This window comes from Copadichromis virginalis, linkage group LG4, assembly GCF_057382275.1.
Source record: "Copadichromis virginalis isolate Kocher_CV1m ecotype Utaka linkage group LG4, C_Virginalis_male_GT1.1, whole genome shotgun sequence".
Lineage (NCBI taxonomy): Eukaryota > Metazoa > Chordata > Actinopteri > Cichliformes > Cichlidae > Copadichromis > Copadichromis virginalis.
The window spans coordinates 1,502,718-1,520,214 of record NC_140621.1 but is presented as its reverse complement, the minus strand read 5'-3'; the positions used below and the strand labels follow the sequence as shown (position 1 = coordinate 1,520,214).

General features: G+C 42.8%; 1 protein-coding gene across 3 annotated transcripts in view; it reads right to left on the bottom strand.

Moving 5' to 3' along the window:
- LOC146710500 (voltage-gated potassium channel KCNC1-like) overlaps positions 1-17,497 on the bottom strand; it is a 76,416-nt gene that overhangs the window by 40,528 nt on the left and 18,391 nt on the right. For all 3 annotated transcript variants that reach the window (XM_085453070.1, XM_085453072.1, XM_085453071.1), the window contains exon 2: positions 8,438-8,569. In XM_085453070.1, coding sequence (XP_085309196.1) covers positions 8,438-8,569 — 132 coding nt within the window. The remainder of the gene's footprint in view (positions 1-8,437; positions 8,570-17,497) is intronic.

Here is a 17,497-nt window from a genome sequence, read left to right as displayed (position 1 = left end):
GACCAGGAATATATAGCTGCACGTTATTTTTAAATTGCTGGTGGCCTGAGTGGTGCCAAAGTGGGCTTTATAGATGATTGGGAAACTTTCTTGAAAAACCCCGTAGAGCTGAGAGCAGGAAGCAGAGTTTTAGTCTTACACGCCTCTCAGAAGCTTCTCTACTCTCATCAAACCAAAACAAGATAAACAAAACATCATAGCATAAAAATAAAGAAAGAACAACGTAGCATCATCAGCTGCAACAAAGGGTGAAATGATTAAATGTGGATTTTGAAACATTAGGTCTCTTTCTTAGTAAATGATTTAATAACAGATCAACATATTGATTTTTCTCTGCCTTGAAGCAGCAGCTGCAGAGTGGAAGCAGTTTTTTACACCAGCTTTTTAATCAAGCAAAGATCCAGACAGAGTTTTACTTCACCCTAACCTGAGAACCCAAAGAGCTTCGTTTTTTCTTGTTACCTATCGTTCACCTGGTATTACTGACACTCACCGTCTGATTTCTTAGAGTTTTAATCTGATTTAGTGGCCAGTTCAGATGAAGCAGTTATAGTGCTTTTTGCTGAAAACAACAGTGTTTAATCCGTTATTTGACCCGTGGCTTTACAAAATGTAAATGAGCACACACATTACTTTAATCAAGCTCATATGTCACACACTGTAAAAGAATTGTAATTTCATAATTTAACACTGTTACAGAATTTTCCTGTTAATACATCAAAACTCAATAAAATTACAAAATAAATAGTCTGTAAACTAAAATGTCTTTTTGTAAAATAACATGAATAATAATCATTATTTCTATATTTTCCTACACAAAATGTATTTATTTTTACACACAAAACATATGTAAAAATGCAGCCGCAAATTTAACATAATTTTATTTAAAGGATAAAACTGTTTAATTCTAGGTTTATGCAGCAAATATAGCTCTAAAATTTGATGTGCAGAGTGTAAAATGATGCAAACAAATTAAAGTATAAATAAAAATTGTGGATTATGGGCAATTTTACAAGGGTACTGTGTGGAATAAGAAGGTGAAGACTTTTGTTAAACAGCCAGCACAAGAGAAAATTCAGCAGAGTAAAATGGACCATTTATAGCTTCGTCCGAAGGACAGCAAATGGACCTTAAAAAAGCATCTAGTGTTTACATTCAGGTAGGTACTGTGGAGACCGGGAAATTCTAACATTGTTGTAAAAACATCAATAATAACTTTGAGGCAGGAAAAACGAACAGTCACAGTCTGCAGCACAACTGGATACGCTGCATCTGCAAGGCCAGTATCGGCCAGTATACTCAAGCTAACTGGTAATAGCTTACTAATATTAAAAAAACTGTCTATATTCCACCTTGGCACTAAATCTTCATGACTAGTCTTCCAGGCATTATTAAAATTTTGAAACGTCCCTCTCTTGATATTAAGACAAGAATAGAGTTTCTAGCAAAGGTAAGGGCTGAGGTGATGCTAGCCGTTTAGCTTTTCAGCTACCTGCACATAATAGTTAGCGTTCAGCACTCAATAGATTGATCCATTCAGGTGTCACCTGTTGTTCCTTCTATCAGCGGATTCATTTTAAAGCTGTTGGTGTCGTGGGGTAGTGGAAAGGGGAGACTTGAAACTAACAGGTTCCAAGTCTCACTTAAAAACTTGCAGCATGTTGAAATGTCTTGTTTACTGTCAGCATCAGTTTCTATTTTCTGTGTTACAATGTAAGAATTTAAAGGGATAGATATGAAAAGTACTGCAGTTAATGTAGTCTGGATGATAGACCCAGTGTTCCCTTCATGTGGACCTTCGGTGTTTATTATTATCCTTACTTTTTGCTAGTCTTCTGTGTCTTGCATTTAATTTTGCTTCCTTTGTTCTATTTCAGGTCATTCTTTAACATCCTCTCATGTGCTCCCTGTTCTTCACAAAGTTTGGATTTTGCTGTTTAATTTTTCCCTCTGTGGATCTTCTGCATCCGAACTAAAGGTTTGTTTTCAGCTTCACCTGCTGGTGTCTAAGTGCTGCATGTTCATGCCTCTCATTCCACACTTCATGACAAATCACAAATGTATATACTGTTACACAATAAAATGCAGTCAATACCTCTGTTCCTCATCTTTTATTATTAAGATGTAATATTATTACATATATAGTACGACTGCACATATACAGTTGATATAATCACAAATGAACAGTAGATTTCTGTGTGTTTGATAGCAGGTACTAGTGTGATGACTAGAGGCTGAATCCATTCAGGGCATTTTCCTCATATGGTGTGGGTCCAGTCTCTGGATCTCCTTAAAGGGATGGATCCCACAAATTAGTACTGAGCAACATGCCAGTGTGTAACTTCATGCATTTTCAGATACTGCTATAATAGTATAAATATCTGCTTCAGCTTTTTAAGGGGTTTCAGGACCATCGGGAGCCATTTTGGGCTTTATTGAGAGGAGACCACTGCTCACACTTCTTAGTAGTAAACGGTGATGAAGAGGAGCAATGGCACTAACATGTTAGAGCGAGAGAGAGGGGAAGCTGTCCTTTAAATAGAATCCAAGAGTGTGTGTGTTAGTCATATGATGTGAAGAGAGGGAGCCATGTTATGAGCTGACTGCTTGAACTAGTTCAGACTTCATTCAGTGATTAGATCATTATCACACTGGCACATACGCAGGTGTTACATGTGGTTAAAATCATCTCAATGCATTAAGTTTACACATTTCAGATAAATATAGTCTATTACTGTTATTTTCTGTAGCCCACATAATTGAACATTTCAGTTACATAAAACATGTAAAGTTTGATGTTATGTACTGTACAGCCTGTATAATAAATAAGTATGTAGCCCATCAAATCCAGAGGACAGCATTGTTTCAGCAGAAAAACTGAAAACTTTGAGCATTCATCAAAACTCAAAGTTCTTATTGGACAACGAGATGAAGGCGTGAACATTACCCATATATGTTCTCTGGACTGGACTGAAACGCCTGGTGGCAAGATCTCTCAAACTGTGGTACGCAGGAAGTCTCCTACATATATTTAATTCTTAACCACAAGATCACTGAAATTGAGTTTGAACTATGTTTTTGTTCTTCTTGATAAAGAAGGACAAAAACTTAAATCAGCCATGAGATTACAAGCTTACCAGGTGTAAGGTAAAAGGGTTGACAAACTAAGCTGGGATGGTAAGCAGAAGCTACCAGCACCAGTGACGGTGACGACTTAGCAGTCATACCTGATGCCAGCAAACGGCACACAACGGTGAGTTACATCAGGTTTGGATTCTTCTGGAAGGGGACAGAGGATGATGTGCATTGATGAAGATTTTTAGAATATTCTTTTCTTTTCTTGGGTTGAATTATTATTCTTAGTAATAAATGCATGAAACCATCACGTCCTACGACCGAGCACACAGTGCTGAAAGGCAAACCAGCAAAGTCAGCCATATAGATATATGCTACACCCAATGCCAAAGCACAATGAGCTTCATATTGTGTCTTTCTCCACACAGCTAAAGCTGGTACGCCACACGTCACTGGCAAACAGCTGTGTCTGCCACCAGCCAGAGTTAACAGACATCATGTACTGCAGGCTGCCTAACAGATTAACTTGATGCCTCTTTGCAACAACTTACTGTTGCTGCAAACAGCAGTCAGACCAAATGAACTTAAGAACATACCGACTGAGAACATTAAGCGCATTTGTTATTTTCCTATTCAGCTCAATAAGACTACAGATATTGCAAAAATGGATATGAAGATCAAAGCGCAGCTCAGAGGACCTTTTGGTCCATACAGAAGTAAGATGGCTTTCAAGGGGATGATCCGTTCAAGTCTTTTTAAATAGGACAGAGATGTGCAGATGTTCTTACAGGGCAAAAACTTCCCTTTATTCGATGTTTTTGAAGACTTTCTGTGACTCGGCCAGCTAACATACCAGTCGGACATTTTTTCTCATTTAAAAGAACCGAACTTGGGGCTACAGGGAGTGTCCCTCACTGCTTTTGATGTGCAGAACAACAACAAACACGCCTTTTATTCCAAATAAAGATGCTGATGCTTCAAAGATGGCGCCGGTGTACGTGGCTGCTCGTCTGTCGCTGTCAGTTTTGTTTGTTTTTATATTGCTCCTGTCGTGTGTCACTCAAGAAATCGGGTCATTACTGGTGTACGATCGCCAATCGCTTCGGAACCTCCGAAGTTCTGGACAAAATACAGCTCCATTTTCTAACGGAGGTCAGAATTCATGGTGTTCGTTGCTGTCACATATCCCAACTTGCCCATGCCGTGCAGTCATGCTACCTCCCCGGCGAAGACGTCGGGGTAGGCGCAGTGGTCGGCTGGTTAAACTCAAGATCTCTTTAGCACACCATCCCACTACCGTCAAAGGAATACAGAGATTATTTCCTGGAGTTTTTGTGCACCGACGTTTCCTGGACCCCGTGGGTTCCTGCCTCATCCCCGTGGTCTGCCAGGATGATGCGCCGCTCCTCCGTGACCCCTGTCCCCCTCGGCTCAACGTGCGCCGGGCGAACGTCCGCAATCTGAGGCCGCTGTGTCGGACTCCCTGTGCCGCTGGGCTTTTACCTCATCCCCGGCTCCTGTCAGGATTGGGCTGGTAAATGCCAGATCGCTGGTGAACAAATCTTTTATTCTGAATGAGTTATTCACCTCCTGGAAACTAGACTTCATGTGTGTCACGGAGACTTGGCTTAACACTGGTGAGTCCAGTATTTTATCCGAACTTTTACCAGCGGGTTGTTCCTATTTTAACACACCAAGGACATCAGGGAGAGGAGGAGGTACGGCGGTTGTTTTTAAAAAGGATTTTAAATGTAAACAGTGTGTTTTACAGCCCTCGTCTTCCAGTTCTGAGCTCACGTGTTTTGAAGTTCTAACTCTGTGCTCTTTGCTGTTATTTATCGTCCCCCTAAATACAATAAGAATTTCATTAATGACTTTTCAGAATTTCTAGCTGGGATTATGCCCAACTATGATCATGTTCTTATTGTGGGAGATTTTAATATCCATGTCTGCTGTCCTGATAAACCTCTGGTGAAGGAGTTTTTAAGCCTCATTGACTCTTTTAATCTGGTCCAGTCCGTACCTGGTCCCACACATGAACACGGACACACACTAGACCTGGTCTTGTCACACAGTCTACCTGTGTCTAATGTGGAAGTGACTGACACTGCTTTCCATATGGCTGTATTATTTGATGTTGTGTTTTCACACACTACAGCTCAAACCGGTGCTCCTGTTCACCGCTGTCGGATTATTAACCCTTCCACTGCTGCCCAGTTCTCCTCTGCTTTTAACCAGCTGTCTATCCCTGCCGATCGTACTCCCTTGGACACAGAGGACCTCAGCTCCTGGTTTCAATCTTCTTGCCTAACCATTCTGGACTCTGTGGCACCATTAATAACCAGGCAGCCCAAGGCTAAAACGGACCCTTGGTTTAATGACGCCACTTGGGCTGTGAGGAGGGAGTGTCGTAGAGCTGAACGCAGATGGAAGAGGGACAAACTGCAGGTGTCTCTGCAAATCCTAAAGGACTGCTGGCGCCTCTATCAGGATACGGTCAAAGAGGCTAAAAGAAAATACTTCTCTAAGATCATTTCCTCCAACAGTCACAATCCACGTGTTATTTAACTCTACTGACTTAGTCTTAAATGCTCCACAAAGTGGCTGCTTGGAGGCCTCTCATAAACTAATGATTTTGTGTGTTTTTTCATTGAGAAGGTTGCAACCACGCGGGCTCTCATTTCTTCCCCTGAGTCTGACCCCTCTGTCTCGATCCCTTGCTCTGCTGTTTTTAACCAGTTTGAGCCTGTGACTCTTTCTTATTTAGAGGATGTGGTCGGCCACCTGAGGCCCTCTGGTTCCCCAAATGATCCTGTCCCACCACAATTTTTTAAGGAGATTTTTCCTAGCATAGGCCAGGCTGTTCTTAGTGTTATAAACAGCAGTTTAATATCTGGTGTAGTCCCTGCTCATTTTAAGCATGCAGTAGTACAACCCTTGCTTAAGAAACCTGCCCTGGACCACACTGTGTTGGCTAACTACAGACCTATCTCCAAGTTGTCTTTTATGTCTAAAATCTTAGAGAAAATTGTACACTGCCAATTGATGGATTTTTTAAATGAGAATGGTGTCCTGGAGGTCTTCCAATCAGGTTTTAAAAACTTGCATAGCACGGAGTCAGCACTCTTAAAGGTTTTTAATGATATCCTCCTTTCCTGTGACTCTGGCAATCATGATGTTCTTGACCTAACAGCTGCCTTTGACACTGTAGACCACAACATTTTACTGTCTCGCTTGCACCATCTTGCAGACATTCGTGGTACTGCTTTGAAATGGTTTAGGTCTTATCTTTGCGACAGAACTTTTAGTGTTAACTTTTTAGGGTATGAGTCTTCCTCTGCCACTTTTCAGTCTGGGGTCCCGCATGGCTCAATTTTAGGGCCTCTGCTTTTTTCATTATATTTACAGCCCCTGGGAACCATCCTCAGAAGGCATGGAATATCCTTCCACTGCTATGCTGACGACTGTCAGATCTATCTGCCTCTGAAGCAGAACGATACCTTCTCTATTAAGCCACTTTTAGCATCTCTAGAAGACATTAAATCTTGGATGTCCCTAAACTTTCTAAGATGCAATTCCAGCAAAACTGAGGTCATTCTGTTTGGTCCTAGCGGACCTTGTGAACCCTCCGCTATTGATTTGGGACCCCTGGCAGAGTATTTTAAATCTGTTGTTACAAACCTGGGTTTTAAGATGGACAGTGATTTTAAATTAGATAGTCAAATTAGGGCTACTGTCAAGTCCCGTTTTTATCATCTAAGGCGCTTGGCAAAGATAAGATCTATTTTATCCAGGCCGCATCTTGAAACAGTAATCCATGCTTTTATTTCATGTCGTTTAGATTTCTGTAATGCACTATATTGTGGAGTTAGTCAGCATCTTCTCTCTCGTCTGCAGCTGGTCCAAAATTCTGCTGCACGACTTTTAACCAGAACTCGTAAAAGAGAGCACATAACTCCCGTCCTGGCTTCACTCCATTGGCTGCCTGTATATCTTAGAGTTCATTTTAAAATTCTCATGTTTGTGTTTAAATGTTTAAATGGTCTTGCCCCAACTTACCTCTCTGAGCTTCTGCATCCTTACTCACCCCCCAGGTCTCTCAGGTCAGCTGACAAGCTGCTCCTGGAGGTACCCAGGTCCAAGAGGAAGCTCAGAGGGGGCGGGGCTTTCTCTATTGTTGCTCCTAATCTGTGGAACAATCTTTCCCAGCACATTAGAGAGGCCCCTTCACTTTTAAAACACGTCTTAAAACCCATTTTTACTCTTTGGCTTATGACACAGTCTGACCCTGATTTTATTGTTTTAATCGAATGTGCTGATTTTATTGTTTTAAATGTGTTTTTTTATATATATATATATATTTTTTTTTTTTTACTTATCTTATATTATTATTACTATTTTTCTCTTTTTTTTTTAACATGCTCAATGTATCATGTTTGGCATGTCAAGTGTACAGCACTTTGTGTTCAGCTGGTGGCTGATCTGAAAGCGCTATATAAATAAATTGCTTGCTTGCTTGCTAAAGGTCAAGACAGGCGATGTTTCAGGTTTCCCCAGTTTGGAGCTTCCTGTCTGACAACAACCTGATCCTCACTGTCAGAGACAGCATCATTGTGCACCTTGTCTCTCTCAGACAGTTCAGTGAATATTTCCCAGTGACAGCAGAAGTGAGAAACCCATTCAGCCTCGAAGCATGCCCAAAGAGCAGGAGGGTTTAAGAGAACTATCTTGTGATGAGACACTGAAGTTTGCTTTCAGAAATCAGACGTTTTTGACATTTTTGACTCTTAGACAAGGCCATGCACTTCCATTGGTGACCACATATTCATGCAAGAAAGGTTTCTCTTCATATGCTAGAATACAAAAGCAGGTTGTGTGAGGCTGAAGCTGACCTTCCTTGATCCAAACATCACAGAGCAGTGTTACAGAGCCATTCACACACGAGGAGTGTAAGCTATGTTGCCAATGACTAAATGCTAATGTTTTGCATGGCATGGAGCTGTTATTATTAATATTCCCACCTGCTGCGTGTGTGAATGCAGTATCAGAGCTGTTAGCCCCCTTTGCTGCGAGTGTTTCAATGCAGTTACTATTGTCACTTGTCACACCCTGACTATGTGAGTGTTTCAATGCCATGCAGTTAATACTGTTTGAGTCAAATACAGCTGTGGCTGCTGATGGCAGTCAGTAATAGCATTTATATAAGACATAACATTGTCCCAACTATGTATGCAGTGAAGTTTTAGGCCGATGCTACTGTATTTTAATATCTGTCACATGACTGGTACTTAAAGAGACATATATTTCCCAAGGCGGTACCTACTGTGGTTAGGCAAAGCGTGTCACTAAAACTTTACCGTACCTCTTCACGTGTCACGTTGCCGACGGTGACATTCTCTGTTTTGTTGTAGATGGTGTTGAAGACTTCATGGGTCTCCAGGCAGAATGTGGAGATGGAGAGCAGGATGAAGAAGAGCGAGGCAAAAGCCACATACTGTAGAGAAACAGTGACAGTAGAAAGAGAACAAGAAAGGTGTTACAGTTTACTCCGTTTTCTCAAACAAAACATCAGGACATTATCACCAACTCACTTTAGTGCACTTCTACCACAGGAGGGGGTGCCAACAACACACTGAAGCCAGTGTGGAGTAATCCTGTCGATTCAGTGCAAAGGTCCTGAGTGGTTCAACATATTTGAGAACACAGTAAGGAAGAAACAAAGGATGCAGAAAGTGCCCCTTCATTAAAGTCGTGTCCAAATTCATGGGCTGCATCCTCCTGAGGACCCGGCCTTCGCGGTCTACGTGGGCCGGGTCCTCAGAAGGTCGGGTAGACCCAAAGTAAACCCCTGTGAAATTGGACGGTCTAGCCTTCTGATTAGCGTCACCGCTGTCTTGGTGGAGTTTAATAAGCTCGGCTGTCTGCTCCTTGCTATCTAAAATATAACAGGACACTGGAGTAAACGCTCGACCGTCTCATACTTCTGTTTAATCAGTTTTCTGTTTGACGTTTATTCAGCTGTCTGAAAACCACCTGGGGGATTAATAAAGTTTTATTTTATCTAATCTAATCTAATCTAATCTAATCTAATAACTTTAATCTCAGCCAAACCGATTTACTCACGAACAAATAAAACACTGAAAAAAGCCCAACAATAACATTTTTAGGTTGTCTAAGTGACTTATATATCACGTTTAACCTGAGTAGCAAAAGACCGCGGTGATCTGAAAATGATGTGCCGGGAGTGGTGCCGTTCTCGGCGGCTCTAGTGACCCTCGACCTCCCGGCTCGCTATCGAGCTGGTGGGTAGCAGATGTCTCCGAAAACGTCGGAGCACTTTTGCAAGTATGCGATATCTTGATAAACCGAGCAGATATTTGAAGTTTACACGGCTACTTTCTCGCCTGAAAATATGTTAAAAGTTGCTGGAAACTGGAGTTTGGTTGGGCCGCGCTATGAATTCTGGGATGTGGTAGGCCACGATGGACATACCTGGCCCATCCTTCAAATTCGGGGAAAAGGAGGACGCATTTTTCGGCTGCATTCGGAGGAGTCTACGAATTTGCACAGCCTTCGGCGCGTCGCTGTGACGTAATCTGTCTACAAATGCTCCTCAGGAGGATGCAGCCCATGAATTTGGACACCCCTTAAGAATAGATTCTTGATTCATTCCACTGAGATCATTTCTGATGAGGCTTCAGTTAGTTAGTCAGGTCCTGTGTCACAGCTTCATTTCTTTTCTTGATGAAGGACATGACACACTGTTCATGTGCTGTACATCATTTTTAAAACCTGCCTCCTCAGTCCTCAGTTTTTCAGTGTTTGCAAATTTCTGAAAGACACACTGCATACCATTCCTGTAAAGGATCCATGGTAAGCATTGTGGCTGTACTCAGCTTGCTGCATTTGGTGGTGATCAATTGCCAGCTTATACACTGTGCACAGAGCATAGTCACAAATACTCCTTACAGCCCTCAATTGGATATTTGGTTTTAAAACACGCACACACACACACGCACGCACACACGCACGCACACATCTACACACACGCACGCACACACACACACACACACACACACACACACACACACACACACACACATTTATGTATATATGTCACAGTGTGAATGGGTGGGAAAAGTAATAAGCTCAATGATGGTACTGAGCCATTGTAACATTTTTGTTACATTTTAGTCGTTTTAGAATCAAAGCACATGAAAACCACGTCTACATGTGTTCACATGTCAAACAGCAGCTCTCTGTAGGTCAATGATGAAAGTCAGTAATGTCATGCAGTTGTGCTTTTTCAAACACACACATGTATGTCATTTGTTTGTGTGTGCTCACAACGAATCACTACGTATGTGAGCATTTTCATCTGCTTGCTTTTTCTCAAGTCTGTGCCTTTGCCTTTCAGGTCAGTGATGAAGATGGACAGATGAAGTTTACTTCTAATCCGCAGGGAGCAAATCAAGTCCCACAGCTTATTATCCCGGACTAATTTAACACTGCTATCTACAGCTGCCCTGGATATATACACACACACACACACAGACACACACACATAGAAGAGCGCTTCCATCCCTTCAGAGGAAATCACACTGACTTGCATTCATTTTCTCCCTTAACCATTTTCTCAGCTCTAAAACTTACGCTAACCATAAACCACCTTCAAAAGGATTCACACTTTCCAGTGTTCAGTAACATGGATGCTGGATCAGCCTGTGTCAGTCACCCTGTATTGTCATTGTCAACAAAACCATTTTACTTGGAGAGCAGACTCACTCAGCCACCAACGTACAGGAAGAAAGCACATTATAAGATCATTTAAGTCCTGCTGCCAGTAGAACTTAAGCTATAAATTAATTTGCCTGTCCACGTGTGTACACATCAAGCTTGGTCATCCATGTCTTTATAGACGTTGCCTTGCACACTGGTGCAGCGTCATGTTGGAACAGAAAGGGGTCATCCCCAAACTGTTCAACTGAGCGTGAAATTGTCCAAGATGTCTTGGTAACCTGAAGGATTAAGTTTCACTGGAACAAAGAGACTGAGCCCAACTCCTGAAAAAGATACCCCACACCATTATTCCACCTCCACTAAGTACAGTTTTTCTGCAGCCACCAAACTCATCCATCGAATTGCCGTCTCCACTGTTTCAGAGTCCAGTTTCAGTGGGCTTTACACCAGTGCTTTACTCTTGCATTGCACTTGGTGATGTGAGGTTTGGATGCACTTGCCATGAAAAAACAATTGCATCAAGCTTGTAATGCACTGTGTTTGAGCTAATCTGCACACCACATGAAGTTGAATGGTGGGGGAGACTGTAGCATTTTATTATAGGGACACGTTCTGTGTGAAGGTTCTGTTTTCTTGTTTAGTAAACTTCCTGCCTTTATGACCCTTTTGTGAGCAGGAAGTCACACAAACACACCGGCATTTACACACACACACACACACACACACACACACACACACACACACACACACACACACACACACGCACACACTTACGTGCACATGCATGCACATACACACACACGAGCATACATACACATGCACACTCAATGCCTTAGGGTTTATGACGCACCATAGGGGGGGTTACAATGGGTGTTTGTGTAAACTCTGTGTCACAGAAATGAAAGGCTACTGTGGGGTGATGGTTCTTCGAAGTGGTCTGACACCGAGGGCAGAAGGGCTGCTCTGAGGTCCTTCCCTTGCTAGCAAGTAAAATCAATCGATCGCTGTTCGTCTTGCTTCGTTAAGGGTAATAAGTCTCTAAACCAGCGGGGCCTGTGGAAGCGCAGACTCAGCACAGGTCTTTACTGATTGCTTCTGCAGAAAGTTGGTGGCCTCTGACCTCTATAGCTCAGCATACGCTGATCTCACTCTGTGCCCCTCTGTGGCCTACCACTTTATGGCTCCCATACCCAACCACATCCTCTTTGATATAATATCACTGTGAAATCCTGGGAAATTTCACGACTGTTTGCACAGGCGGCATCCTATCACTCAGGCTGGTGAGTGAGCTCCTTCGAGCGACCCAAATGGAAAAAGGAAATGATTTGGCTGGGCCACTTACACCAAAGTGTAATCGAGCCTGGTTACACCTACAGTATACTCAAGTCCTTTCACTGAAGGAAAACATGCTGCATCATGAAACGAATAATTGACCTGCTTAAGACCCACAGCTTTCCAACAGTCTTGAAGGAGTTCCCAGAGATGCTGAGCACTTTTTGGTCCTTTTGCCTTCACTCTGCGGTCCATCTCATCCCAAACCATCTCCACTGGCTTTAGGTCAGGTGACTGTGGAGGCCAGGCTGTCTGGTCAGCACTCCATCACTCTGTTTGGTCAAATAGCCCTTGCACAGACTGGAGGTGTGTTTGGGGTCATTGTTGAAAACTAAATGATGGGATGGCATGTCGCTGCATGTCCCCCACACCATCACACCTCCTCTTCCCCCATGCTTCACAATGGGAACCATCCATGGACCATATGTTCACCTTTTCTGCAACACACAAAGACACGGCGAGTGGAACCAAAGATCTCAAACGTGAACTCATCAGACCAAAGCACAGATTTCCTCTGGTCCAATGTCCATTCCTTGTGTTTCTTGGTCTAAACAAATCTCTTCTGCTTGTTGCTCTTCCTTAGTCGTGGCTTCTTAGCAGCTATTTGAGATAAAGGTCTGATTCACACAGTCTCCTCTGAACTGTTGACTTGTGATTTCTGAGGCTGGTGACTCGGATGAATGTATCCTCAGCAGCAGAGGGGACTCCTGGTCTTCCTTTCCTGGGGCGTCCTCATGTGAGACAGTTTCATCGTAGTGCTTGATGGTTTTTGTGACTGCACTTGGACACGTTTAGTTCAGACACATCAGAAGTTTTATCAATTTTCCAACTGACTGACCTTCAGTTCTTAAAGTAATGATGGGCTGTCGTTTCTCTTTACTTAGCTGATTGGTTCTTGCTATAATATGAATTCTAACAGTTGTCAAACAGGGCTGTCAGCTGTGTACCAACCTGACTTCTGCACAGCTGATGCTCCCAACACCATTAAGAACGCAAGAAATTCCACCAATGAACCCTGACAGGCTCACCTGTGAGGTGAAACCATCTCAGGTGACTACATCATGAAGCTCACTTGTCATTCAGTCTAACTTGGCAGGCTGTCTTTGGGAAAGGACATTTTTGAGAGAGAAATTCTTGCAGCTACAGTGAAAGTGAACACTAATCCTGAAATTGTAACTCTGTGATGGCCAAATGAAACCAGTCATTGTGGTTAAACCTGGGACTGCATTTTACAGACTTTCCAAACTGATAGCCGATGATTGCCATAACTGCAGCAGTGATGCAGCAAGAGGGATGTCCTCCCCTACACTGCACAAAAGACACAAACAGTGTCCCCTGTAAGGTGACTTCAGTACAAATAGCCTGGCTGAAGATTTGCATACTGTTTGCTCCCCAGCAGGAGGAGAATACAGCAGTCTGTTGGCTGAGATCCCTCTGCATGCACACACACACATTTGAAGTTTTTCCGACGTGTGTGGCGAGGTCGTGTGGATATGTGTGCTCATGTATGCGACAAAACGAATAGAAGGACATCATAGTAGAGGGTTAGGTGAGAGGCAGGATGCATGTGCTTTGATATCAGTGCTGCAGTGTACTGCTTCTCAGCATACTACAGAAGGTAGAATGTCTGAGCACACCTCCCTCTCTCAAATCCCTTTCTTACTCTCTTGTCAGTTTTCCCATTCGTGCTCATTTATGTTTTTGTTTTCTGAAGCCCTCAATCTGTTTCCCTGCTGTTGACAAATGATGACATGCAGGGAGTGACAAAAAGGAGTTTTAAGTCTGGTAGGGGTCATTTTTTATGGCCACCGTTTAGGATTTTCTCAAGTTTAATTTTTATTCTTCAAACTTGATCCTGTAATTTGAGCACAAAGCTGAACGCAATGCTTTAAATAAGCGAATGTCTGTAATGCATTTATCTTTATACCTTTGACTCGACACAGGAACAACCAGCTAGCCTGGATCTCTGGTTCACTCTGCAGTTAAATTGTGATTTATGATGCGTTTCATCTGGACAGAAACTACAGGAACAATATCACATTTATATTTTAGAGAAATGTTTCATCTCTGTTCAAAACCTGAGATCTTGTTAATGAGTACTGGGCGGATCGATAAACCGTAGTCAACCAAGAAACGAGAAACGTAGCTTGTGTTTTTGTAAAAGATGACTGTTACTGCCAACCAATCATTAAGCAGGTTTGTACTAGACTAGTAAGTTTGTAGGTTTTTTCCCTTATTGTCCACGTCTGGGATCTGACTCCACTCGCACCTTGTAGTTCTTCTATTTCATGATTTCCTTCCAGCGATGCCCAAAAATGTAAATTCTGTCTGAAAGGATAAACCTAAAAGTGAACTTAACTTTAATCCACACCAGGCTGCACTTCACCTGTTGGTGTTTTTAAAAGGTTAAGTTGGTCGTATTGAATTTGCAGTACATATTAAACACTGTTCCTCAGTGCACGGCATCACACAGGTTCCTGAATGAAGGACCCTCTACTTTGTCTCCCTCCCTTCAGATTTCACCCTCTCGCCTTTCCTCCCCTGTCGGAGACAAACAGCACATCTTACAACAACTGCAGCCAACCAGCTGATCTTTGCGCAAACCTCTCAAATCACTCCTGATACTAATTGCTCTCCAGTCAGCAGCAGACGCATATGTAAGCAAAGCTACACTGCACTGACTCAGTGAGAAGGGGGCGATGATGCCGGGAACACCATCAATCAGATTCTTTTAGAGGGGAAACAAAGCAGACTTGACATATTTCCATTATAAAGCAATGGATTAAATCCCCTCAGAAGATAGATTCCCAAGAAAAGATCCATTCAGTTGGGATGTACACTCATGTAAAAACTACCACCAGAGTACAATAACCGACAAAGCGTTTCCTGGCATATTAATTGGTTGGTAACAAATCATCATTTGTCAGTTGTCTTTGACTGACTACGCAGTGTCATCTGCAAGATCACAGGTTTAAAATATACATTTGATTATGTTCCTGTAATTTCTGTCCTTGTCCAGACGAAACATAGAGAGCAGGATAGGTAGTTCAAATCTATTGCAGAGCCTAGAGCTGCATACTGTGCTATAATGACATGCTCCAATGATTATCCAAGGTACAGTGAAACAGGAAAGCAGTAGGAGGAAGGGTAGTTACAATGTCATGTGGCTCCGCCGCCCATCTGTACACTGGCTGCAGTACTAAAACAGCATAGAGTCATATCACAAACCAGCTAAATGTGTGATGGTTTCCACTCTGAACTGGTCAGTTACATAATCCAAAACGGGACTTGTCTGAGTAGATTTTACCAAGAAGATTCGTTAGTAATCAAACAATCTCAGTCGAGTTAAAAGTTAAGCCAAAAACAAAGTAAAAAACGATAAGATTGAAACGTCGGTATGCTTGTTCTCCTTCCTCTGTCCCCTGCTGCTCTGCTGAAGTGTTACTGCTACAAGCTGCAGACTGCTGCAGTGCCTCACTCAATGCAGAAGCAACTCCGATATACTAAGTAGAAATGACGGAGGTCTGCCAAATAGTGCCCCAGGCTGCCAAATCACAGAGCGGGACAAAATGACTGCAGGCAGAAAGTGAACACAGCACACACATGAAGGATAGAACAGACCAGTGGTCTATATTCCTGTATGAATTATTCACCAACATAACATCTTGTCTTGTTTCTATTACGCAATGCCAAAAATGTTATTCAGGTTTCATTACACTGGAAAGCTTTGATGAGGAGTTTCTCTATGCAGTTGGGACAAAGTGTCACCTTTGAGTGAATTTCAGCTGAAATGAGGTTAAATGGCACATCGTCACCTTTTATAGTTCATGTGACCATAAACACTTTTATATATCCAGCAAACACAAAGTATTATCAGTATTTGGAATTTTGAAGTCTAAATAAAAGCCCAGTGAGAAAAAAAGTAGTTGAGTTGCTGGGTCCTTTGTCACAGTGAAACCTGCAACCAGACTTCCTTTGAGGATAGACCCAGGCGGTCTAGAATCGCCCAGCGTTCCTCTAAGGAAAGAGATCCTTCAGCAGACAGATCTGACCTCTGTCTTGATGGAGCATTCACAGCCTGACATGTTACCTCAACATTCACCTCTCTGCATTTGTTCAGGAGTTGGCTGAGATAATACAAATGGGAGTAATAGAAGAGTCACTTGCATGTGGTGTAGCCCCATAGTTCTTGTGGTGAAGAAAGATGGATCTATGCGGCTCTGTGTTGACTACCGCAGAGTGAGTGAGTGGTCGCAGGGCCTACCCCATGCTCGTGGAACAGATTGCCACCGCTCGTTTTCACAACACTCATCAGTTTTGGACTCATGGACCAAGTGCTGCATCCACACACTACATACAGTGGGGCAAAAAAGTATTTAGTCAGCCACCGATTGTGCAAGTTCCCCCACCTAAAATGATGACAGAGGTCAGTAATTTGCACCAGAGGTACACTTCAACTGTGAGAGACAGAATGTGAAAAAAAAATCCATGAATCCACATGGTAGGATTTGTAAAGAATTTATTCGTAAATCAGGGTGGAAAATAAGTATTTGGTCACCTCAAACAAGGAAAATCTCTGGCTCTCACAGACCTGTAACGTCTTCTTTAAGAAGCTTTTCTGTCCCCCACTCGTTACCTGTATGAATGGCACCTGTTTGAACTCATCATCTGTATAAAAGACACCTGTCCACAGCCTCAAACAGTCAGACTCCAAACTCCGCCATGGCCAAGACCAAAGAGCTCTCGAAGGACACCAGGAAAAGTATTGTAGACCTGCACCAGACTGGGAAGAGTGAATCTACAATAGGCAAGCAGCTTGGTGTGAAAAAATCAACTGTGGGAGCAATCATCAGAAAATGGAAGACATACAAGACCACTGATAAGCTCCCTCGATCTGGGGCTCCACGCAAGATCTCATCCCGTGGGGTCAAAATGATCATGAGAACGGTGAGCAAAGATCCCAGAACCACACGGGGGGACCTGGTGAATGACCTGCAGAGAGCTGGGACCAAAGTAACAAAGGTCACCATCAGTAACACACTACAACGGCAGGGAATCAAATCCCGCAGTGCCAGACGTGTTCCGCTGCTGAAGCCAGTGCATGTCCAGGCCCGTCTGAAGTTTGCCAGAGAGCACATGGATGATACAGCAGAGGATTGGGAGAATGTCATGTGGTCAGATGAAACCAAAGTAGAACTTTTTGGTATAAACTCAACTCGTCGTGTTTGGAGGAAGAAGAATACTGAGTTGCATCCCAAGAACACCATACCTACTGTGAAGCATGGGGGTGGAAACATCATGCTATGGGGCTGTTTTTCTGCCAAGGGGACAGGACGACTGATCCGTGTTA